General features: G+C 42.5%; 1 protein-coding gene across 8 annotated transcripts in view; it reads left to right on the top strand.

Annotated features, from left to right (window-relative positions):
- Positions 1–17,461: 17,461 nt before the first annotated feature.
- ATRX (ATRX chromatin remodeler) overlaps positions 17,462–26,312 on the top strand; it is a 230,856-nt gene continuing 222,005 nt past the window's right edge. For 6 of the 8 annotated variants that reach the window (XM_081276832.1, XM_081276834.1, XM_081276833.1 and 3 more), the window contains exon 1: positions 17,462–17,708. In XM_081276832.1, coding sequence (XP_081132958.1) covers positions 17,689–17,708 — 20 coding nt within the window. In that variant the 5' untranslated portion in view covers positions 17,462–17,688. Of the gene's footprint in view, positions 17,709–17,927; positions 17,958–18,372; positions 18,461–26,312 lie in introns of those variants that run through there. The other 2 variants (XM_081276837.1, XM_081276838.1) reach the window with 2 other exon arrangements.

The following is a 26,312-nucleotide window of genomic DNA, read 5'->3' on the forward strand; positions in this document are numbered from 1 at the left end:
TGCTCTGTAGTGAGATTTCTGAAAAAGCTGTGAAATGCCAATGGAGATCATTATAACTACAAATCAGTTAATAATATGCATTGAAATTAAGAATACAGTTTGGCCAGGCGCTGTGACACATGCTTTAATCCCAGTGGCTCCAGAGGCTGAGGCAGGAGGATTTCGAGTTCAAAGCCAGCCTCAGCAATTTAATGAGGCACTTAGAAACTCAGTGAGACCCTGTCTCTAAAATATAAAAAAGGGCTGGGAATGTGGCTCAGTAGTTGAGCACCCCTGGGTTCAATCCTTAGGATCAAAAAAAAAAAGAGAGAGAGAGAGAGAGAGAGAGAGAGAAGAATACACTTAGAATCAATATATTTAATATTAGGTCTTGGTTTAAATGGGTTTTGCCCAGTTTTCATTTGTTTTAGTTAGATGGACAGAATATTTTATTTGTTTCATTTTTATGTGGTGCTAAGGATTGAACTCAGTGCCTCCCATATGCAAAGCAAGTGCTCTGCCACTGAGCTACTGCTCCAGCCCAGTCCCTTTATTTTCACTGCTGAAGAAAACCTGCTTTAGAAAAAGCATCTTACTAAGGGTTATTTAAAGGAAATGACTAAAGGTTTCCCATTTTGCTATAAATTCCCTATAGTTTGCATTTCACTTCAGGTGCAAATTATTCCCTGGAAGTTTGAAAACCTTAGTCCACTTTGATTGCTTCCTGACATCTAGATTGCCTGAAGAAGAGTCATAATGAAAGATGCAAGCTGGGTGTGCCGACAGAAGCCTGTAATTCCTCCCAGAAACTCTGGAGGCTGAGACAGGAGGATCTCAATTTGGGTTTTTTTGGTACCATGGATTGAACCCTGGGATGCTTCCACTAAGATGTTACCACTAAGCAACATCTCCAGCCCTTTTTTATTTTGAAACAGTCTTCCTAAATTGCTGAGGCTAGCTTTGAACTCATGATCCTCCAGCCTCAGCCTCCCAATCTACTGGAATTACAGGCATGCTCCACCACACCTGAGGGAGGATCTCAAATTTGAGGTCATCCTGGGCAATTTTAGGGAGATCCTGTGTCAAAATAAAAAAATAAAAATGGTTGAGTATGTCAGTGGTAGAGTGCATGAGGTTTTCTCCCCAGCACATTAAAAAAAAATGGCTGGGGATACCATCACTGTGCAAAGTGGCACAGGCCTGTGATCCGAGGGACTCTGGAGGCTGAAGTAGGAAGATCACAAGTTCAAGACTAGCCTCAATAATTTGACCCTGTCTCAAATAAATTAAAAGGGACTGAAGTTGTAGCTCAGTGGTGGAGCACTCCTGGGTTTTATCCCCAGTACTCCAAAAAAAAGAGAGACATTTCCCTAGAGAGCCAGGCATTTCTGAAGGAGAATCAAGAACAATAAGGGCGCGGAGGCACGTTCCTGTAATCCCAGGGACTCCAGAGGCTGAGGTAGAATTTCCAAGACCAGCAGCAGCAATTTAGCAAGGTCCTAAGCAATTTAGTGAGACCCTGTCTCAAAATTAAAAAAAAAAAATTAAAAGGGCTGGGGATGTGGCTTAGTGGTAAAGCACTTCTGGGCTCAATCCCCAGTATCCCCAGCCAAAAATATGGCCTTCAGATTACTCTAAAGAATTTCGTGTTTGTACATCCCTTAAAGTCAATGTTCTCAAATATTCCTGCACATAATTAGAGAATTAAAAATATGAATGCCAGGCCAGGTGCAGTGGTGCACATCTCTAATCCCAGTGGCTTGGGAGGCAGAGGAAGGAGGATCCAGAGTTCAAAGCCAGCCTCAGCAATTTAGCAAGGCTCTAAGCAACTCAGTGAGACTCTGACTCTGATAAAATACAAAATAGGGTTTGGGATGTGGCTCAGTGGTGGAGGGCCCCTGAGTTCAATCCCCAGTACCCCAAAAAAGAATACAAAAGGTATGATGACACACCGCTGTCATCCCAGTGACTAGGTAGGCTGAGGCAGGAGGGTCATAAATTCAAGGCCAGCCTCAGCAATTTAGCAAGAACTTGCCTCAAAATTAAAAAGGACTAGGGATTTAGCTCAATGGTAAAGCACCTCTGCGTTTGATTCTCAGTAACTTCCCCACACACAAAAAATAGAAAGGCCAGCTTTGTATGGTGGCGCATGCTTATAAACCCAGTGTTTCAGGAGACTGAGGCAGGAGGACAGCAAGTTTGAGGCTCAGCAACTTAGCAAGACCCTGTCTCAAAATTAAAAAAAAAAATTAAAGTACTGGGGTCGGCGCCATGACACCCCTGTAAGCCCAGCAACATGGAAGGTTGAGATAGGAGTATCTCAAAAGTTCAAGGCAAAGTTCAGCCAATTTAGCAAGGCCCTCAGCAACTTAGTGAGACCCTGTCTCAAAATAAAAAGGGCTGAGGATATATTTTAGTGGTAGCACCCCTCAGTACCAAAATAAATATTTAAATTACATAAAATAAATAAAAAGGGCTGGGGGTGTAGCTCAGTGGTTAAGTACATCTGAGCTCAATCACTGGTACCAAAAAAAAAAAAAAAAGGCGGGGGGGGGGGATAAATAAATGAGTGCCCATCACTAACCATAAGGGAAATACAAATCAAAACCCTAAGGGCTGGGCTGGGATATAGCTAATTTGGTAGAGTGCTTGCCTTGCATGCATAAGGCCCTGGGTTCAATCCCCAGCACCATAAAAACAAATCAAAATCCTGAGATACCATCTCACTTTTTAAGGTAGTTACTATCAGAAAAACAAACCAGGCATAGTGTCACACGTGCCTGTAATCCCAGCAACTGAGGAGGCTAAGGCAGGAGGATTGCAAACTTAAGACCAGTCTCAGCCACTTAGCAAGACCCTGTCTCAATAATAAAATAGTATTTTAAAAAAACAAAGTAATGGGCTGGCGTCGTAGCTCAGTGGTAGAGTGCTTGTCTAGCATGTGTGAGGCACTGAGATCCAACCTCAGCATCACATAAAAACAAAACAAAACAAAAAAATAAAGGTATTGTGTCCACCTACAATTGAAACATTTATTTAAAAAAGAGAACAGAAATTTTAACAAAACAAAGATGGAAAGGATATGGAAATTTTGAAATCTTTGTGCACTGTTGATGGGAATGTAAAATGGTACAGTAGCTATGGAAAAGAGTATAGAGGTTCCTTTAAAAATAAAAATAAATTTACTGGGGCTGGGGATGTGGCTCAAGTGGTAGCATGCTCACCTAGCATGCGTGAGGCACTGGGTTCGATTCTCAGCACCACATAGAAACAAAATAAAGATATAAAATAAATAAATAAATAAATTTACCAAACTAAGTGTAAGGTCTTTGCGTAGCATCTGAATGGCCATCTTAAATGATGGCCACCATTTTAAGAAAATTTTTGCTTTCCCGCCCAAGGGCATTTCTGAGAAAGGCTCACCACTCCCTCATACCAACCCCACCATTAACCTACTATATTAGGACTTGCCCAGCTCTAATCCCTGAGCCTGCCCCATAAAAGTTCCAAACCCCAAGCCTGTTTTGTCTCTATCCATCTATGGAGAGATGGCCTTTTTATTGTGTGTATCTCTGCCTGGTCTCGATCTTTCATTTCTCACTCACCCATCTCTCTGTTCCTCACTTTCCTTTCATTGGTGCTGAAACCTGGAATTGGGTTCCCCGGTGTGCCTGCTCCCCTCTTTGAGGGTCACTGAGCATCCTTGGGCCACAATCAGAATTCATTGTGGGACCAGGCCTCCATTCTGCCAAACTCCCTCTCTTCACCTACCACCAGACTTTTCAGGTAAGACCCCTGTCTCCAGTCAACCTAAAAGACCTATGGGTCCCAGGAAGTGACTGTTGATTGTCCTGCACTCCCAGGGTTACTGTGTGGTCAATTGAACCCCCAGCCATAGCTTTCACAGCTACAGCTGATCTCTACTACGGACCAAATCTTTTTTTTTTTTTTTTTTAAATCGAGTCAGGATTCCTGCCTTCATTTTATTTTATTTTAAAGATAGAGTGAGAGAGAGAGAGAGAGAGAGAGAATTTTTTAATATTTATTTTTTAGTTTTTGGCGGACACAACATCTTTGTTTGTACGTGGCGCTGAGGATCGAACCCGGGCCGCACGCATGCCAGGCAAGCGCACTACTGCTTGAGCCACATCCCCAGCCCCCCGACCAAATCTTTAAGTGATTTTTTTTCGGAGGGGGGGTTCCTGGATTTTGAGAAAAACCACCGAGTGTGATTGGGAGTTGTTCCTGGTGAGACTACCTCTCTGCCTTGGGTTAATCTCTATGGCTTCTACCCCTATATAGTCCCATCTGGGTGCCTCAGTGCCTCTAAGGGCCCTACCTCCCTACGCTTACGAAGTGGTGGTGATGACCCCCTGAATGTAACCATCCTCTCAACTGGGTGATTCTAGAGACTGGGGGATGCCCCACCTCTAATCTCACCTCCTAAATCTCATCATAGGTGGCTCCTCATTCATTCCCTCCCATAGTCCTCTAGGCTGCCTCCTGGCTAACCTAGAGTCTCTCTTACCCAGGACCTAAACCCCCAAAACTTATCCATTTGTGCAATCAGATCTGGCCTCAATATCCTTTGGACTCTAAATGGCCACTTAACTGCACTCTAGATCCCAATATTATCAGGGATCTTTTCAACTATTGTGAGCACTCAGGAAAATGGAAAGAGATATCATATGTTCAGGCTTTCTTCTCTCTACGTTCTCAGCCCTCTCTCTGCAACTCTTGCTCTACTGCACAAGTCCTCTTAGCTCTCATCTCCCCTACACCTGCTTCCAAAGGGTCAGAAAATCCTACCCAGGACTCCTCCTCCTTCAACCCAGCAGATGAGCTCCCACCATGCCACAATTCTCTTTCTGATGAAGCCACCACAGCAAATTTCCCCTCGGCCCCTCCACCCTTCTCTTCTCCTGCCACACATTCACGGGCTGCCGCTGCCCAACCTGCATGTCTGTATCCTCTAAGTGAGGTAGCTGGGGTAGATGGTGTAATCTGGGTTCACGTGACTTTTCTCTTTGTCAGATCTTTCACAGATAGAAAAGCAGCTTGGGTTCTATACTTCAAGCCCCACCACATATGTCAAAGAGTTTCAATATCTGACTCAATCATATGATTTGACCTTCCACAATGTCCATATGATCTTGTCTAACACCCTCCTGCACAAGGAGCAAGGCGAGTTTGGGAGCAAGCTAGAAATTATGCTGATGAGGTACATCAGACCTCCCCTGCCCATTCAATTGGCACTGAAGTGGTTCCTGATCAAAACTCCAACTGGGATTATAATTCACCTGGAAGAGTAACTAGTAGAAACCAATTCATTACTTGCCTCATGGCAGGACTTAGAAAGGCAGCTCATAAGGCTATCAACTATGAAAAGCTCCAGGAAGTCATCTGAGATAAAAACAAAAAACCCTTCAACATTTTTAGATCACCTGACCAAGGCTTTATTACAATATACTAATCCGGGGGTTGGGGATGTGGCTCAAGCCACATGCATGCGACCCGGGTTCGATCCTCAGCACCACGTACAAACAAAAAGATGTTGTGTCTACCGAAAACTAAAAAATAAATATTAAAATTCTCTCTCTCTCTCTCTCTCTCTCTCTCTCTCTCTCTCTCTCTCTCTCTCTCTCCTCTCTCTCTTTAAAAAATAAAAGATTAAAAAAAACAATATACTAATCTGGACCCTGAGACTCTAGATGGGAGACAACTACTAATGACCTACTTTTTCTCACAGAGTTTCTCCAATATTAAGGCAAAACTAAGGTGCCTCAAAAGGGAGCCCCTAACTCCCCAAGCTGAGGTTCTGAGAGTGGCCTTTAAAGTTTATAATGAAAGAGATGAGAAGGCCCAGAAGCAGAAATATCAAATGCTCACTCAAGCCATCTGTTGGACTCAGCATCTGTCCCTGGTTCCACTGGGACTGCCCAAACCCTGTTTTAAATGTAGTCAGATGAGTCATTGGGTCATGTCCCAAGCTTCTCAAGCCTCTGGGCCCTTGTCCTAAATGCCATCAGGAGGGACACTGGACTGTTGACTGTCTCTGATCCCATAGTGCCTCCAGCCATCCAGCCCTTCTGGTTCCCCTTTCCAAGTCTTAGGACTGGCTGTAGAGGACTGATGCAGCCCAGGTTCCCATCACCTGACCACTACCTTCTTTCCACGGGAACCCAGGGTAACTCTGCATATTTCAGGTAGACCTGTCTCCTTTCTAGACACCGGGGCTACATATTCAGTCCTCAAGGAGTTCTGAGGGCCTACTATCAACCCTTACAGACACCTAGCCTTGTTTGCGCTTTTGGCTCTCTAATTTTTACCCACTACTTTTTGGTCATTCCACAGTGCCCTGTTCCCCTTATGGGAAAGGACATCCTTACAAAGTTGGGGGCTACACTTTCCTTTTCTCCTCATATATGCTTCCATCCAGTCTTGCCTGCTGCTCCCCTGGTCCTCACCCTTACCTTAGGACCATCCCCTATTTCAACTACCAGTGCCTTCCCATTACTCCCTTCTGAGGTGGACCCTACTGAATGGGACGTTTCAAGTCCTTCTATTGCTTCACTCCACAAGCCCGTTCACATCCATCTCAAAAATCCCCTCCATATTCTGGTCCAATCACAATCCCTGCTCTCCCTCCTTGCTGCTGCTGTCCCTCTCTTTTTGCAGAGCAGCCTTGTCAGGCTCCTGACAATAAACCCACTTCTTACCTCAGGGTGTGTGTGATTAGTCCTGCGCCACTTTTCTTTCATTGAAGCCAGTGACTCCGGCACATTCTCCCATCCGCTTTGCTCTCCTCTCTTGGGATTAGAATTGCATTGGGATCCTGGCTTGAGGGCCCAGGACAATTACCACATACATTCTTCCATTCACCTAGTGTTCTTCTTCAACCTCACTCCAGCCTCATTTGGGTAAGTGACTTAGCCCTTCCCCTCCCCTCCTCTTCACAAGTCTAGAGATGGCAATGACAAGCCTCCTCTCTAGAATTTAGATCTTGGTTCAGCACCAAGATTCTTTCCCACCCATTCTCCTTGGTGAGTTTGTTCCAACTCGCCATGGGGAACTCCTAACCCCTTCCCCTTGGAGAGTTCACTCTCAGGTCTTGGTTCTTAGCTCCTCAGCAGAGTTCATGAAAGCCCTGGCCAGGCAACCAAGACTCTCTTGGCAAAGCCCAGGCAGGACTAGGGAAGTAGCGGGTGACTCCCTTCTCTCAGTCCCAGACTCCAACTAGCCATGGGGAACTCCCAAATCCCATCTGACTCACTTCTCAGCTGCCTCCTGGCCCACTTAGTTCCACTCCATTTGGCTCCTGATCTAAAGGCCCTTTGCTCCAGGCAACATACACATGGTTCACAGATGGTTTCTCCTTCCTTCAGGAGGGAGTTCATTGGGCAGGGTATGCTATAGTCTCTCTAACCTCAGTTGTGGAATTGGCTCCCCTCCCCAATAATACATCCAATCAGCAGGCTGAACTTGTTGCCCTTCCAGAGCCTTCAAGTTGGCAAAGGGAGCCTCCCTCAATGTCTATACTTACTCTAAATATGCTTTCCACACACTTCTCTTCCACTCTGCTATTTGGAAGGAGTGTGGATTCCTTGCCACCAAGGGAACTTCAATTACTAATGCCCCCTTTATCTCTGATCTCCTTCAGGCCTCAAAGCTTCCCACTGCCATTGGAACTGAAGGATGGCAGCTAAGTAACCCCCTTCTCCGGTGGACACTTCCTTTCCTGACCTCTCTCCTTGTCATAGGCCTTTTGCTAATGCTTGCCCCGTGTCATTAGATTTATTCAAGATTAGATTCAAAGAAACCAGCTTCTGTTATAGAACTTCCAACCCCTCTCCAAAATTGGGCCATCCAGAGTCAGCATTGCCCAGTACCCCTTGACCATCACCATTGCCTCAATGACACCCAATGCCCCTAACAAAGTCCAGACACCACCCCTTCCCAGCAGGAAGAAGCTACAGAAGATTGTTCTACGCCCCTGTCCCTCAGGGGCCCAATAACAAACAAAAAAGGGGAGAATGTAAGGTCCTTGCTTAGCATCTAGACAGCCATCTTAAATGTCAGCTGCCATTTTAAGAAAAATTTCGCTTTCCTGCCTAAGAGCCTTTCTGAGAAAGGCTCACCACTCCTTCATACCAACCTGACCTTTCACTTCCCATTTTTTTCCCACCCAAGGGTGTATCACCTTTCCCTCATACCAATCCCATGCTTAACCACCTCCATTAGGACCCGCCCAGCTCTAATCTCTGAGCCTGCCCCATAAAAGTCCCAAACCCCAAGCCTGTTTTGTCTCTGTCTATGGAGAGATGGCCTTTATTTGTCAACTCTGACAAATAAACTCTCAGGTGTATCTTTGCCTAGTCTCTGTCTTTCACTTCTCACTCGCCCATCTCCTGGTTCCTCACTTTCCTTTCATGTGCATGATGGCACAAGCCTGTAATCTCACTTACTCCAGAGGCTGAAGCAGGGATCACAAATTCAAGGCTAGCATTGGTAATTTAGGGAACTCCTGTCTCAAAATGATACAAAAGGGTCTGGGAATGTAGATCAGTGGCAGAGTGCTTGTCTAACATGGGCAAGACTCTGGGTTCAGTTGTCAGTGAAAGGGTAAAGTTTCTAAGCTGGAAAGCTTGAATTAAAATGTAAAAAATTAGGTATTGTTAAGTTCCTCTGTTACACCCAGATTCCTGAGATAGTTAAGACAACGCCCTACTGGCCATTCAGCCTAGGGCCCTGTGCAGTTTGTCACAGGGCCCGAACCAATCAGTTTGAATGTGTACCCAGTTTAGAAGTGACCAATCACCCCTGCCCAGCCTGTTCCCGCCAATGAATGGACTAATCATGTATCAGAGTTGTTGTTCAATTTTCCCGTGCCTCATGATGATTTGTTCTGATGTATGCAAAGCCCCCCACCCTCTCCAAAAAGTGTACTTAAGCTCTGCTTGACCTCTGCTCTGGGCTCTGGGCTGCTCTCCCTTCTTGAGTGAGCACGGAGCCCCAGCGCGCTGGAACGGATCCCTAATAAACCCCCCTTGCCATTGCATGGAGCTAGTCTCGTGTGGTCTCTCCTTCTCCGACGTTTCGCCGGACCCTTACACCAGTACCACACACACAAACAAACATCAAAGAAAGAATATATAAAAACATCAAAAGCAGGGACTTGAAGATATATTTGTACACCCGTATTCATAACAGTATTATTCACACTTGCCAAAAGGAAGAAGCAACCTAAATGTCCATCATCAAATTAATGGATAAGCAAAACGTACATAATACAATGCAATATTATTCAGCATTAAAAAGGAAGGTAGTTTGAAGCTTAGCATAGTAGCAGGAGGATCACTTGAGGCCAAGAGCTTGAGACCAGCCTGGGCAATTTAAGGAGACCCCATCTTATTTAAAAAAAAAAAAAAAGGAACAAGGGGCTGGGGTTGTGGCTCAGTTGTAAAGTGCTCACCTAGCATGTATGAGGCACTGGGTTCAATCCTCAGCACCACATAAAAATAAAATAAAGAGGAGCTGGAGTTGTGGCTCAGTGGTAGAGCACTCGCCTAGCAAGTGCAAGGCCGTGGGTTCAATCCTCGGCACCACATAAAAGGAAATAAAATAAAGGTATTGTGTCCAACTACAACTAAAAAATAAATATTTAAAAAAAATAAAATAAAGATGTTGTATCCACCTAAAACTAAAAAATAAATATTTAAAAAAGGAAGAAAGTTCCAATACATAATGCGTCATGATTGAACTTTGAGGATGTAATATTAAATGAAATAAGCCAGTCTCTCTCTCTCTCTCTCTCTCTCTCTCTCTCTCTCACACACACACACACACACACACACACACACACACACACAGGTAATAGAAGGTTTTTGTGGGTATAGAGTTTCAGTTTTACAAGATGAAAATAGTTCTGGGCTGGGGGTGTTAGCTCAAGGCCCTGGGTTCAGTCCACAGCACCACCAAAAAAGAAGTTGATTTCTGGAAATTTGTTGCACAACAATGTGAATAAGCTTAATACTATAGAAATGTACACTTAAAAAATAGTTAATATGGGCTTGGTGTGGTGATGTACACCTGTAATTCCAGGAATTGAAGAGGCTGAGGCATGAGTATCACAAATTGGAGGCCAGCCTCAGCAAATTAGCAAGGCCATAAGGAACTTATTGAGACCCTGTCTAAAATTTTTTAAAAAAAGGTCTAGGGATGAAGCTCAGTGGTAGAGTGCCTCTGGGTTCAATTCCCAAGTATTTACACATACATACATACATACATACATATATACCAATGCCTTGGCCACAAACATAGTTGTTACATCCTCACTGACACCACTTAATGCTTGATCTTTCATGTGGGTCCTGAAAATAAGAGTACAGACAGCTGGAAAGAGTATGACTCATGGTGGAAATGCTGAGAAATGGCCGTTGGGCTCTTTTGGGTGATACTTTAAGGACATTTAGCTAAACCCTGCCTGCAAAATCAGTGTGATGATTAGTAATATCCCAATGAGTGCTTTGTAAGTAATCACTTCCAGCTGGAAAAAAAATCATTAAGATGACTATAGCTATTGACTCCACCCAATATCCAGGCTCAGAAATGATCCATTTGGTCTGAATCTTCCAGTTTATAATGCCTGGCTATGGCTCTTTGGTTAGAAAATGTAGCTATAGAACTTTGGATCTGAAGTTCTTTTTATATTCTTCAAATAAATTAATGAAATGCTTTCTCCTGGTTCAAAAACACAAACTTCCCCCTGCAAACATAACTTCTGGGGAGCTTTCCTGACTTGCCATTTTGAGTTCCATTTACTTCCTATTTTTCAGTATATGCTGATTTCTGTTACTCTTGTAATTGTCCTATGCACATGAAACTTTAAGCTCTTTAAGACAGAGGCACTATCCTACTCATCTTTCTAAGCTTATTTTTTAACATTCCTACATAGTACATGCTTAGCAAATATTCACCAATTGAACAAAGAAGAAAAAAATGGGCTTCACTCTTCATTTGCTTGCTGTCTTGTGGTAGAGACAAACATGTAAAACAAATGCAAGCCTGTGCTGGGAATGTAGCTCAGGCCCTGGCACAAAAGCAAATAAAAACAATCAAAAACTAAGAGCAAATGCAATTCTATGGCTAGTGGAAAAACATGTGGGTACAGCAAAGGGTGTGATCATGTTCTTGGGGTAGGAGGGCAAGCTTCTGTGATGGGATTGAATTTGTAAAAGATGATTACCTCAAAGGATAGATATTTTAAAGCACTTAAATGCCAAAACAATTATTTTTTTATTGGTATAGCATCATTTCAGTACTTAAGAATCTGAAGTCTGAATCATTTGAATCCTGAGTCATACCCAAATAGTTACATGGTATTTGAAATTTCTTTTTTCTCCTTTTTTTTGGGGGGGTGGGAGACATGGGGTTTTCTTATGGGTTTTTTTGTTTGTTTATTTATTTTTTTTAAAGAGACAGTGAGAGAGGAGAGAGAGAGAGAGAGAGAGAATTTTTTTTAATATTTATTTTTATTTTTTTTTTAGTTCTCAGCGGACACAACATCTTTGTATGTGGTGCTGAGGATCGAACCCGGGCCGCACGCATTCCAGGCGAGCGCGCTACTGCTTGAGCCACATCCCCAGCCCCTGTTTGTTTAAAAACATTTATTTTTTAATTGTAGATGGACACAACATCTTTATTTTATTTTTATGTGGTCCTAAGGATCCAACCCAGTGGCTCACACATGCTAGGTAAGTGCTCTACCTCTGAGTCACAACCCCAGCCCTGTTTGTTTGTTTTTTGTACTGGGGGTTGAATGACAGAGTCTCACTAAATTGATTAGAGCCTCACTAAATTGCAGAGGCTGACCTGGCATTTGTGATCCTCCTGCCTCAGCCTCCTGAGCTGCTGGGATTATAGACATTAGCCACTGGGCTTGGCTCCCCAGCTTTCCCCCCTTTTATTTTTTGTACCAGAGTTTGAACCCAGAGGCTCTTAAACACTGGGCCACATTCCCAACCATTTTTTATTTTTTCATTTGAGGCAAGGTCTCAAAAATGCTTAGGGCCTCATTAAATTGCTGAGGCTGGCTTTGAACTTGTAATCATCCTGCATGAGCCTCCTTAGCCATGGGGAATACAGGTGTGCCTCACGGTGCCTGACTCCTCACTTCTTTGAATTAGGATTATTTTTTCATTCTACTTGGAAAGACTCAAACCAGAAGCACAAAGAATACTTAGTCTTGGTTCCTGGCCAACATTGAAGCCTAACAGCATCTGAAGACAAGTAAAAGACAATGAAAACTGTATTTCAGATTTTAACAAAATTCCAGCATAGCTGGGATGAGTGGCACACACCTGTAATCTCAGTGGCTCAGGAGGTTGAGACAGGAGGATTTCAAGTTCAAAGCCAGCCTCAGCAAAAGTGAGGTGCTAAGCAACTCAGTGAGACCTTGTCTCTAAAGAAAATACAAAATAAAACAGTACCTCTCGAATGCTAGACAAGCACTCTGCCACTGAGCTACCGCCCCAGCCCTCCTGTATTTCTATTAGTGTTTTTGAAAGTTTAGAAAATTTGGCAAGTATAGTTAAACACCTTAATTATAAAATTGTCTCAAGTTTAGACTATTTAAACAATACTGTTACCATCAGCTCAGCCCAGGAACACTGTCTGGATCCTAGCTGGCTGGATTCAGATGCTCACCTGCATAAGAAATATGAAAAAGATGGGAAAATTATTTGTGTGTGTATGTGTGAGTGTGCGCGCACTACATCCTCAGCTCCCCCCCCCTTTTTTGTATTTTATTTAAAGATAGGGTCTCCCTTAGTTGCAGAGGCTGGCCTTGAACGCAGGATCCTCCTGATTCAGCCTGCTGAGTTGCTGAGATTACAGGTGTGTGCCACTGCACCTGGCAGGAAAAACGAATTTGATGCAGTTTGACCAACCCTGGGAGACGGAGCTATATTCTTTCTGTTGGACCTACAGTAGCAGTTACAATTTACAGGAACAAAAACCAGGTGATATACATATGTAGATTCAGTTAGCCTCTGCTAGATAGGCCTGGGCAGGGGACAATCTCCACTAAGCTTCCTTGGTTTCCATTTATACTTGAGGTGGGGACTAAAAGGCGAGTGACTCACCCTAGATGGAGATTCAACCAAGAGATTTTATTAGGGGGCTGCCCGAAGGAGAGGCAGAGAGCAGAGAGAGAAGAGGAGAACAGAAAGAGTGAGGAGAGAAAGAAGAGGAAGAGGGCAGAGAGGAAGAGGGCAGAGGGCAGAGGACAGAGAGAAGAGAGAAGAGAGCCTGTGCTCACAAGCTTCGGCTTAAGAAGGGTTGCGTAGGGGATGTGGCGGGTGCTGATTGGCAGGGTGTGGGAATTGGTGGAGGAAACCTTTGAATTTGGTGCTCTTGGCTTGGCGCCCTTTGGAGAGGAGGGGGAGGGGTAAGGGATTCTATGATGTTCTTCTCTGAGAAGTGGGAGTCTCCCACACACCCAATAGGGACAGCCCTTCAGCCTCCACTCTCAGCTTGAGGAAGTTGTTCTTGATTCAGAGAGGCCCCCAACTTCAGTCTACTTCAATACAGTTTCATTAATTGAACTCCTTATTTAGTTTGGAGCTACCTGATGAAGTTTGTTTGATTTACTGTTAAAGATTCTATTTGTTCCCTGGGGTTTGGTTATAACTCAGTGGTAGAGCCCTTGCCTAACTTTCAATAGGCTCTGGGTTAAATCAGCAGTATGAAAAACAATTATGATTACTTGAAGTATCAATCCATTCTCTTAGGTTTGTCTAATTTCTTTCTTTGCAGTGCTGGAGATTGAATCCAAGACCTTACACATGCCAGGCAAGTGCTCTACCCCTGAGCTACATACCTAACCCTTTTTGTTTTTTGAGACAGGTTCTTACCAAATTGCCCAAGCTAGCCACGAATTTGTGATTCTCTTGCCTCAGCCTGAGTGGCTGGGATTATAGGCACTCTGCCTGGTTTTGCTTTTTCATTTAAGAATATAACCAGGGAGACTGGGTTTGTGGCTCAGTGGTAGAGCACTTACCTAGTGCAGATGAGGCACTGGGTTTGATCCTCAACACCACATAAAAATAAATAAATAAAAATAAAGGCATTGTGTCCACCTACAACTAAAAAAAATTAAAAAAAGAGAATATAACCAGGAAATCACTTCATATCTATACATCTAGACTTGCTTCCTTAAAAAATAATCTTTAGAGCCAGGTGCAGTGATGCATACCTGTAATCTTAGTCTCTAGGGAGTCTGAGTCAGGAGAATTGCAAGTTCAACTCCAGTCTGTGTAATTTAGTGAAACCGTAAGCAACTTAGTGAGATCTTGTCTCAAAATAAAAAAATAAAAAGCACTGGAGATGTGGCTTACTGGTTCATTGCCATTACCTCTGAGTTAAATCTCCAATACCCCTTTAGGAATAGGCCCCAGCAGCGCAAGCCTATAGTTCCAAGCGTTTGGGACCAACTTGGGCAATATAGCAAGATCCTGTTTCTTTAAAAATTTTATTTTATTGTTATTTAATAACCTAATATTAACTGTGTACAGTGGCCCATGCCTGTCATCCCAGAGACTGAGGCAGGAAGATCTCAAATTCAAGGCCATCCTAGCAATTATGGAGATCCTGTCTCAAAATAAAAAAGTTGGGGATGTATCTCAGTGTTTGAGACCCTGCCTAGCATGCAGATGGCCTTGGCTTCAATCTCCAGTACCACAAAAAAAAATCAACATAATAATTAATTATCATCTTCTTTGTATGTGTGTGTGTGTGTGTGTGTGTACCGGGGATTGAACTCAGAGGCATTTGATCACTAAGCCACTTCCCCAACCCAGTTTGTATTTTATTTAGAGACAGGGTCTCACTGAGTTGCTTAGGGACTTGCTATGTTGCTGAAGCTGGCTTTGAACTCCCAATCCCCCTGCCTCAGTCTCCTGAGCTGCTGAAATTACAGGAGTGCGCCACTGTGCCCAGCATAGTGTTTCTTATTTTTTCATACATTTTTTTCTTTTTCTTTCCTTTTTTTTTTCTTTTGTGGTGCCAACGCCAATCCAGTGTCTCATGCATCTTCGTATAATTTTGCATTACTATCTAGTGTCCTTTCATTTCTGCCCCCAAACTCATAGCATTTCTTGTTGAGCATGGGTACTAGAAACAATTATGTTTATTTGAGAATGTCTTCATCTTCTTTTCATTTTTTTTTTTTGTGGTGCTGGTGAAGGGAAAGCAAGAAACAAGAGATGGGTATGTGAGAAATGAAAGACCAGGACCAGCCAGAGGTATACACAACAGTTTATTTGTCAGAGCTGATAAATAAAGACCATCTCTCCGCAGGAGAGATGCAAAACAGGCTTGGGTTCCCGGGACTTTTATGGGGCAGGCTCAGGAATCAGAGCCAGAGGGCGGTCTTTAAGAGTTTGTTTGGTATGAGGGAGTGGTGAGCCTTTCTCAGAAACGCCCTTGAGTAGGAAAGGGAAACTTTTTCCTTAAAATGATGGCTGTCATTTAAGGTGGCTGTTCAGATGCTAAACAAGGACCTTATAGGTGGGGATTTAAACCTGGGCCTTCAAGCTTGTGAAGCAAGCACTCTACCAACTGGGCTATATCCACAGTCCCTTCTTTTTTGGGGTGGGGGTACCTGGGACTAAACTCAGGGGCACTTGACCACTGAGCCACATCCCCAGCCCTATTTTGTGTTTTATTTGGAGACAGGGTCTCACTGAGTTTCTAAGTGCCTTGCTTTTGCTGAGGATGGCTTTAAACTCCCAATGCTCCTGTCTCAGCTTCCTGAGCCACTGGGATTACAGATGTGCACCATGGCTCCCAGCTTCTTCTTTTAATTTTTGAAGAACTGTTATGCAAGTTGGCTGACATTTAATTTTTTCAGTAATTTATTTGTCTTTTTTGTGGGGAAGGTACTGTGGGTTGAATTCAGGGGAGTTTAAGCACTGAACTACATATCCAGCCTTTATGTTATTTATTTGTTTGTTTTGGTAACAGGGATTGAACTCAGGGGCACTCCACCTCTAAGCCACATCCCCAGCCCTATTGTGTATTTTATTTAGAGACAGGGTCTCACTGAATTGTTTAGTGCCTTGCCATTGCTGAGGTTGGCTTTGAACTCCTGATCCTCCTGTCTCAGCCTCCTGAGCTGCTGGGATTATAAGTGTGCACCACCAAGCCTGGCAGCCCTTATGTTATTTTAAATTTTGAAACAGGGTCTCACTAAGTTGTTTAAGCCCTTGCTAAATTGCTGAGGCTGGCCTTAAACTTGTAATCCTCCTGTATCAATCTCTTGAACCAGTGTCACAGCACCCAGCTAAAAAAAGAAGTCTTGCCCAGTGCGGTGGCACACACCTGTGGCACACACTGGTATTAAAGACATGCACCACCATGCCTGGTTCCCAATCCTTTAAAAATTTAACTTAATAAATTTATTTTGGTACCAGAGAGTGAACCCAGGGGGAGCTTAACCACTGAGCCATATCCCCAGCCATTTTAAAACAATGTTTTATATAGAGACAGGTCTGCTGAGTTGCTTAGATCCTTGCTAAATTGCTGAGGCAGGTTTTGAAATTGCCATCCTCCTACCTCATCCTCCTGGAAACTGCTGGGATTACAGGTGTGCACCACTGTAGCTGGCTTTTAATTTAATTTTATTATTATTTTGATACATGGTTTGGTTAAATTGCTAAGGTTGGCCAAGAATTTTTTTGTTTTTGAGTACCAGGGATTGAACCCAGGGAAGCTCAACCACTGAGCTACCTCCCCAGCCATTTTGTACCTCTCTAAATTGCTGAGGCTTGCTTTGAATTTGTGCTCCTCCTGCCTCAGACTCCCAAGCCGCTGGGATTAGAGGAGTGCACCACCTCACTCAACTTCAAGTTTTTTTTTTCCCATTTAAATACATTTGTAAGTATATGTACATATATTTGTAAGCATGTTGATAAGCTGAACTTTATCTATAAAACATCCAGTGAAGAAATCGCTGTTAAACTGGAATAATAGAGATAAAATATTTTTTATAGGATGGCCATATAGATGAGTGGTTTAGTGCGGTATCTGATCTGAATTGCGACTCCACAGCTCTGAGACTGTAGGTCTGTCTACTTAAGAAGGTGTAAGGATTATGTGAGATAATCCAGATAAAGGATTAATGTAGTGAACAGCATTTGGTACTCAATAAACGTAACTTGCTGTTGTTTCATCAATTATGTCAAAGAAAAGAAAATGGACCAACAGAGCATTTTCAGAAAAAAGTCAAAATACGTCACTATCACTTTCAGGTCAACTAGGACTGAAACAGACCCCCTGCTAAGAAGGTGGAGGGGATCAAATGACGTGGACCGCCTTAGCAACAGGCCCCCAAAGAAGGTGAATTTCCACAGCCAATAAGACTCTGAGCTGTTGCGGAGGTAGCCAATGGATGACGGAAGCAGGAAGAGGGAGGACGCGCCAATTCTCCTGCCTGAGCCTCGGCCCAACAAAATGGCGGCGGCGGCGGCGTCGCTTTGTTTCCGCGGCTCCTGCGGCGGTCGCAGTGGTAGGGGCCTTTGAGCAGTGGGGAGGATCCAGCACCGGCGACAGTGACTACTAAGATTCCAGGGCATTTCTATCGTAATCTGGCGCCGGAACCGTAGTGGCGCCAAAGGGGTAGAGAACCCGAGGCGGCGATCAAGCGAAAACATGACTGCTGAGCCCATGAGGTAAAATGTACCCCCTTCCCGAGGGCCCCAGCGATGCGGGCCTGAGCACCATCTGAGTCGGGTGTTTGGGAAGACTTTCCCTTGGTGGGTTGGGCTTGTGCGTTGTTTAGCGGAAAGGGAGGCATCATTTTCTCTTTAGGTGTGTAGGGTTTCGGCATTTCGTAGGAAGGTTCCTATCGGGGGTGGGGGCGGGGGCGCGGCCTGTGGTGTTGGGAGCTTCTTCCAACCTTCTGTAACCGGCAAAGCTCGGTAGGCCTCCGCTTTTATGTTTTGGTGTCTGTGGGGTTGAGAATCCAAATTCGGAGGCGGTCTTTGGTATCCCGGTCATTCTTCCTTATCTTTGGGCCTAGAAACTGCGTGGGGAAGAAGGGGGGAGGGTGAAAAGAGGGGGGGTGAAAAGAGGGGGGAAGGGCGGGCGGTTTGTGAGATCCTGGGACTACTTACTGGCGTTTAGACTGCTGGTGATGGGAAGTACTGGGGCTCTGCGGGTTTTTGTTTTTGTAGATATTGGAAGCATTTTTTTTTTTTTTTTTGTCGGGGGCGGGGTGGGGTGTCTTTCCAGGTATTTAGATTCCTTTTCTACTTCATATTGTGAAGGGTATTCTCGGATTTATCCTAGTCTGTGGGGGTGGGGGGACATACTAACGCAGGATTTTGCTTCCAGAGGATCCCAATATACCACTTTTTGGGAAGTCCAGCTTTAATGGGACATCAAGTGTTTCCCCAACTTTATGGGCAGATTTCGAGTAAAGGTAATTAGATCCTGCTTTTATTTATTTATTCCATGAGGGATGAATGTGGGTTCGTGAAAAGTAAGATTTATTGCAAGCATAGTTGTGTCTGGCAGGCCGCCTCTCAAGCACGTTTATTAGGTTGACGCTATTTTTCACGCGTGTTTCTGGTTTGCCTGTTGACTGTGTCTAAAATTTGGGTAGTTAATATGAAATGTATACCACTTTTATCTAGGTGGCTGGATTGCTTTTCAGGTAGCTTTATATTTGACTTTACATCCTACTAATTGATAGCTAATTTTTCTGCTGGTTATGCATCCTTCGTGCCTAGTGGCCAAGTAGAATTACAGGGAGCATGGATCAGAATTGCATTCCTAGTTTGCAAAATGTGCCTTTGAGAAACTATGAGAATGGCATAGGTTTTCAGAGCACTTCAGCTAAAATGTAGAATTTCAGAATCAGCCAGTACTACTTATGCCTGTTTTTTTTTTTTTTGCGTTAATAAGGAGTAGATGGATGATACATGATGAGATAGATGGTAGATGATGTTTTCCTGACCTAGGGGAGAATGCACTTTAGTTCTTAGATTATAGATCATTAGTTGTGTAAAGATCGTGGCCTTGATTTCTGAATTGACTCAAGTATAAGAAACTATTAATGGGTTATTGGACTCCTAAGAGATATATGGTACAAATTGTTGACCAACTGCTGATAGGCATTCATATTCATATGCATGTACCTTACAGTTTAACAGGACTTCTAGATTTTATTAAGTCTCATAAAGTCTACATTTAAAACAATAGGTTGTATCTGTGCATGGGACTGTAGTCCCAGCTCCCTAGAGGGTTAGGTGGGAGGATCCTTTGAGTACAGGAGTTCTAGACAAGGCTGGGGAACTTGAGATCCTGTCTCAAAAGAAGAGAAGAAACACCCCCCCCCCCAAAAAAAAAAAAAAAACACCATAGGTTGAACTCGTATTTTTTCCCCATTTATTTCCTTTTCTGGGACTACAGGGGTGTGCTACTACACCCAGTTCCCTCTCCCTTTCTTTAAAAAAATATTTTTAGTTATTGATGGACACAGTACCTTTATTTATTTATGTGGTGCTGAGGATCGAACTCAGTGCTTCACATGTGCTAGGCAAGTGGTCTACCACTGAGCTACAACATTTTTTGTGTATAGGATTTCTGAATAGTCTAATGTTGTGCCAATGCCAATTTTTCTTACTGGTCTTGAATTTTTGTAGATATTCTGGTGATTAGAGTAATATTCATAACAAAAATTGAGTTCTCATTTTTCTCTTTGACCTGTAATAATTTTTTTTTTGGTACCAGGTATTGAACCCTGGGCACTTAACCATTCAGCCACATTCCCCACCCTTTTTTGTATTTTATTTAGAGACAGGGTTTGCTGAGCTGTTGAGGGCCTTGCTAAATTGCTGAGGCTGGCTTTGAATTTGCAATCCTCCTGCCTCAGCCTCTGGAGATGCTGGGATTACAGGTGTGTGCCACCACACCTGGCTTTATCTGTGTAATTTTGATTAATCCTCAAAATGTCCCATAGGGTACTACTTGATTTCCCCCATTTTACAAATGAAGAGGAAACTGAGGCATAGAGAAATAAAATAATTTGACTGAAATTATTCAGCTTGTAATTGATAGAGCTGGAATTGAACCCAGTGTTGACTCCCAAATTTGTGTTCTCTTTTGATCTGATTTTGTACATTAGAGCTTGTGTTCTTAACCACAAGGCATTAATGCCTCCTTGAACTCTTCGTTTTAGTTTTTGGTACTGGGAATTGAATCCAGAAGTGCTTTAATACTCAGCCACATCCCTATCCCTTTTAATTTTTATTTTGAGACAGGGTCTTGCTAAGCTGCTGAAGCCGGCCTGGAATTTGAGATCCTCCTGCCTCAGCCCCCAGGTTGCTGGGGTTACAGGCATGCACCACCATGCCTGGCATGACCATTTTAATTTAGCCCAACTATTATGATAGAAGTAGTTTGTGTTAGCTTGGTCATGGTCATTTGTTATGGGTTTATGATTTTCTAGCTGTTTATAATGATACACATTTTGTGTCCAGATGTATGATATAGTGAGCTAATGAAACATTTAATTTGAGGAGTGTCTTAAAACTATGTGAAGGAGCTATGTGCACTCAGTGGTAGTGCACTTGCCAGGCGTATGTGAAGCACTGGGTTCAATTCGCAGCACCACATATAACTACATAAATAAAGGTCTGTCAACAATTAAAAAATATTTTTAAAAAAGCTAAATGTCTTTTTTAAAAAACGATGTGAAAAACCTCTTGTAAGGAACTACATATATAATGATAGGGAATTAATTAAAACATTTGACCTGCCCTGATTATTTACTGTGCAAGAGCTTCAAGTGGATGTTGAGAAGAACTTTTCTCAGGTGAAGTCTCATCTTCAAGCTTTTAATGATAGTTAAAGGAGAATCTGACAGGTAATGCTTGAAAATTAAGCCCACAATACCAAAGAATGGTTGATTCTCTTATGTGAGACAGAAAGAATTTGAGCAGTTCTATGCATTATCATTAATTAGATTTTACACCATAGTTCCAGATTTTTCACCTTTAGATTTTCTGTTGAGCACTGAAAAGTAGGAAACAAAGACTAGTTCTTTAAAAGAAAAAAAAAAAACAGTACTGGGAATTGAACCCAGGGCTTGTTTTTTTTTTAAGAGAGAGTGAGAGAGGAGAGAGAGAATTTTTAATATTTATTTTTTTTAGTTTTTGGCGGACACAACATCTTTGTTTGTATGTGGTGCTGAGGATCGAACCCGGGCTGCATGCATGCCAGGCGAGCGCGCTACCGCTTGAGCCACATCCCCAGCCCAACCCAGGGCTTTGTGCATGCTTGTAGGTGCTCTGTAGGGTCTCATCAGGTTGCCCAGGTTGACTTTGAATTTGTGATTCTCTCCCCTTAGCCTTCCTAGTAACTGGAATTCCAGGCATCCACCAACACTCCCAGTAGTTCTGATTTCTTTTGTTGGTATTGATTTAGCCCAGGGGTGCTTTGTCATTGAGTCACATCCCTGGCCCTGTTTAAAAAATTTGAGAGGAGGTCTCACTAAGTTGCTTAGGGGCCTTGCTAAATTGCTGAGGCTGACCTTGAATTTTGCAGTCCTCCTGACTTGCCAGGCTTACAGTTGTGCACAATTGTGCCCAAATTTTTACTTTTGTTTATTAAAAAAAAAAAAGAAAAGAAAAAAGAAATGTTCTAGAATTCTGTGTTGGAAAAATGGCCAAAAGGCAAGAGGAAGGAAAATTAACCCGTGACCTGGCTAAACCATACATGGAATAATCTCTGGTTCACTCTTTAAAGTCCCCCCCCCCCACCTTTTTTGGTGGTACTGGGAATTGAACCTAGGGCCTTGCATATGCAAGGCAAGTGTTCTGCAACTGAGCTATGTTGTCAGCCCTTTTATTTTATTTTTAAAAATTTTTATTATTATTATTTTTTTAGAGAGGGAGAGAGAGAGAGAATTTTAATATTTTTTAGTTTTCGGCGGACACAACATCTTTGTTTGTATGTGGCGCTGAGGATCGAACCTGGGCCGCACGCATGCCAGGCGAGCGGACTACCACTTGAGCCACATCCCCAGCCCCAGCCCTTTTATTTTTTTAAGGCAGGCCCTCCTTAAGTTGCCCAAGCTGGCCTGAACTTGGGATCCTCCCACCTCAGCCTTGAAAGTAGCTGGGATTACTGGTGCTCTCCTTCACATCTGGCTTTCAATCTTTAAAGGTTTTGTTCTTTTTTAAGTTTTTTTTTGGTTTTGTGTTTTAAATAAGATTCGTTTGTTTTCTCCAGTTTTTGACATTATGAAAGATGAATATCTGATTTATAACTTAATGGTACTTACATGTAAAGATCTTGATATTATGAAATTTTTTTAAGAGAGAGTGAGAGAGGAGGGGGAGAGAGAGAGAGAGAGAGAGAGAGAGAGAGAATTTTTAATATTTATTTTTCAGTTCTCGGCGGACACAACATCTTTTGTTGGTATGTGTTGCTGAGGATCGAACCCAGGCCGCACGCATGCCAGGCGAGCGCGCTACCGCTTGAGCCACATCCCCAGCCCCGATATTATGAAATTTGATGGAATTTGTCATTTTTTAAAATGTCTTTATTTAATTAATTAATTTATTTTTATATGGTGCTGAGGATCGAACCCAGGACCTCGCAGGTGATAGTGCTCTACCACTGAGCCACAACCCCAGCCCATGGAATTTGTCATTTTAATCCTTACAGAAAGGGAGTTGAAAAGCTGACAGCTGTAAAACTTGTTATTGGTCTTTAAAAAGGCAGCGGTTATCCAATTTGAGAAATGATGAATGTCTTCGAGTCTGTTAAGATGGTAGCCTAATTTTTGAAAAATGTTATATGTCAATTATTTGCACTTCTGCTTTGTGGAGGGGGAAGAAATGCAATTTTAAATATTTCTTTGTGGTACTGTGGTTTGAACCCAAGGCTTTACACTTTTTAGGTAAGCTGTCTACTAGTAAGCTACATCCCCAGCCCAGAAATGTAAATTTCCTAAAGGATTTTGGAATCATTTAAATATTAATTCGTTGGTTATGTTATGGGTTAGGGTGAAAAGAAGGACATTTGTCCTGTGCCCATGCCTGTAATCCCAGTGGCTCAGCTGCTTGGGAGGCTGAGGCAGGAGGATTGTGAGTCCAAAGCCAGCCTCAGCAATTTAGTGGGGTCCTAAGAAACTCAGTGAGACCCTGTCTCTAAATAAAATACAAAAAAGGGCTGGGGATGTGGCTCAGTTGTCAAGAGACTCTGAGTTCAATCTCCAGTACAAAGGAGGAAAAAAAATTTGTGACCCTAATTTTGATTAGTTCTTATTATTGTCAGCCCTCGATGTAGTTGGTTTTGAGCTTTCAGTTATACGTGTTCTTTATAGGTAAGATAAATGTCATACTTAAAAGAAATTTTTATATAGATGTGATATAACTTTTTAAATAAGAAATTGTGTTTATGTGGCTATTTTACATTTGGAGTCTAAACTTGGGCTTTAGGTTGACATGAAATGCTTTCCTCCAAACCTTGAATGATCTGTTTGATATTGTCAGAAGCACTTCACATGGTTTAAGTCAATGAAAAAGGATGCATAGAGGGCTGGGGATGTGGCTCAAGCGGTAGCGCGCTCGCCTGGCATGCGTGCGGCCCGGGTTCGATCCTCAGCACCATATACCAACAAAGATGTTGTGTCCGCCGAGAACTAAAAAAAAAAAAAAAAAAAAAAAAAAAAAAAAATTAAAAATTCTCTCTCTCTCTCTCTCTCTCTCTCTCTCTCTCACTCTCTCTTAAAAAAAAGAAAAAGGATGCATAGATCTTTCTTCAGCAATGTTGAATATAATAATACAGTAAAAGGAGTGTCTAAATAATATCTCTGTATGCATGTTTCCTAATGCTTGTCCTGTGATCTGCTTGATAGCTGACATGCAAGATGTTTAACTTTCATTTCCCCCTCTGTGAAAGGCAACAAGTTTAACAGATATCCATAATGCCTGCAGGTGTTTTCCAGGAGGTAACATGGTTATAACAACAGTTCTTTGTTTGGGGGGCTTGTGCTGGGGTTTGAGCCCAGGGCCTCATGATGCTAGTAGAGAAGCACTGTACCACTGGAGCTATATTTCTAGCCCCAATATAACAGTTCTTAAATGTCAGTAAACTAACACTCTTTTTTTTTTTTTCAGTATAAAGAAGTTCTAGTATAGAGGAATGAACACTGAACAAACTGAGTCAAATCTTGTAGCCTTAGCTCTGTCCCATAAATAATTGATGATCTTAGACAAATCATGTATCTTTCCCAGGTGTCTGCCTTGTCATTTGCAGAGTGAGTTTGTACTAGTTGTTCCATAGAGTTGTTGTTATTATTTTGGTACCAGGGATTGAACCCAGGTTGCTATACCACTGAGCCACATCAGCAGCGCCCCCCTTTTTTTTAAAGAGAGAGGGGGGGCAGGAATTTTAATATTTATTTTTTAGTTTTTGGTGGACACAACATCTTTGTTTTGTATGTGGTGCTGAGGATCGAACTTGGGCCGCATGCATGCCAGGCAAGCGCGCTACCACCACATCCCCAGCCCCTCAGCAGCCCTTTTTAAAATTTATTTTTTGGCATCAAGGAATGAACCCAGGGGTGCTTACCACTGAGTCACATCCCCAACCCTTTTTGTTTTTTATTTCAAGATGGGTCTTTGCAAATTTCTTAGGGCCTTGCTAAATAGCTGAGGCTGACCTTGAATTTGTAATCCTTCTGCCTCAGCCTTCCAAACCACTGGGATTATAGGCATGCACCACCATCCCCGGCTCCATAGAGTTATTTTTAAAAATAACTCTCATTATGTGGATATTGATCATTTTTCATTTTATCTGCTTTTTGGGCAGCATGTAGAAGTTTTGATTATGGGGAAATTTATTTAATATATTTACTCATTTTTTTGTCTTTAAGACTTACATGGTCAGTAGTTTGGTGCAGTGGCACATGCCTGTAATCACAGCAACTCTGGAGGCTGAGGCTGGAGGATCCCGAGTTAGAGGTCAGTCTTAGCAACTTAAGCAGACCTTCTGCAACTTAGTGAGACCCTGTCTCAAAATAAAAAAACGACTGGGGATTCAGCTCAGTGGTAAGGCATCCCTGGCTTCTATCCTCAGTACAAAAACAAGCAAACAAACAAAGTGAGTAAAAACAAACAAAGACTCTTATATGGTTAGGATACAGGTGTTTTATTGCTAATATGTGCCATAGTGTCATGAACGTAAAATTGTACAAACATTTACTGGGAAGGAAAACATTTTTGCTGGAAATTTTGTTGATTATAGCTTGGGAACATGTTGTTGTTTGGTGGTGGTACTGGAGATTGAACCCAGAGGTGCTTTATGGCTGAGCTACACCCCAATCCCTTTTAATTTTTTATTTTGAGATGAGCTCTGGCTAAGTTGCTGAGGCTGGCCTGGAATTTGTGATCCTCCTCCCTCAGCCTCCTGAGTTGCTGGGATTATAGACTTGTGCCACTACATCCAACAGGAGTGTGTTCTGTTTTGAAAGGTTACTACATCTAGTATATTTCTGTCCATTTTATGATTGAAGATGGTCCTTCTGAAAAGAACAGTATTAGCACTAGCCAATTGTTCTTTTTGCCCTGGAAAAGGGTTCTTTGAATTTTGCCCTGTAGCCACTGTTTCATATCCTTTTTCTGAGACATTTGCAATTTTGGCTTAAAATAGACACTCCTGGTATCTATAGCTCAGGTCTTTTGTTAACTGTCCCGTGCAACATTTAAGAAATTATTGATATGTCAATAGTGCTGTTATACCAATATCATATACTCCATATTTCCCGTGCAACATTTAAGAAATTATTGATATGTCAATAGTGCTGTTATACCAATATCATATACTCCATATTTTGCTTTATTAGTTGCTCCAATACTTGAATAACTTGAGTATCAACAAGAGGTAAAGTTCCATACTGTGCTAGAATAATAAAAATTCCTGCCCTCTGCTGGGCACAATAGTCCAAATCTGTAATCCTCGAAACTCAGGGAGGCTGAGGCAGGAGGTTGCAATTTCTGTGTTAGTCTAAGCAACTTAGGGAGATCTTGTCTCAAAAAATAAAAATGACTGGGAGTGTAGCTCAGTGGTATAGCAACCCTGGGTTCAATCCCCAGTATTGCACACAAAAAATTGCTGCCCTCCAAAGGTATTCTTTTTTATTAGTTCATTTTAGTTATATATAATATTGGTATTTATTTTGATGTAATTATACAAGCATGGAATCAAATTTGCTCCAGGTCAGTCCTTAGTACTTCCTCTTTGCCTCTCCTCCCTCCCCA

Source organism: Spermophilus citellus, assembly GCF_964194105.1.
Source record: "Spermophilus citellus genome assembly, chromosome: X".
NCBI lineage: Eukaryota > Metazoa > Chordata > Mammalia > Rodentia > Sciuridae > Spermophilus > Spermophilus citellus.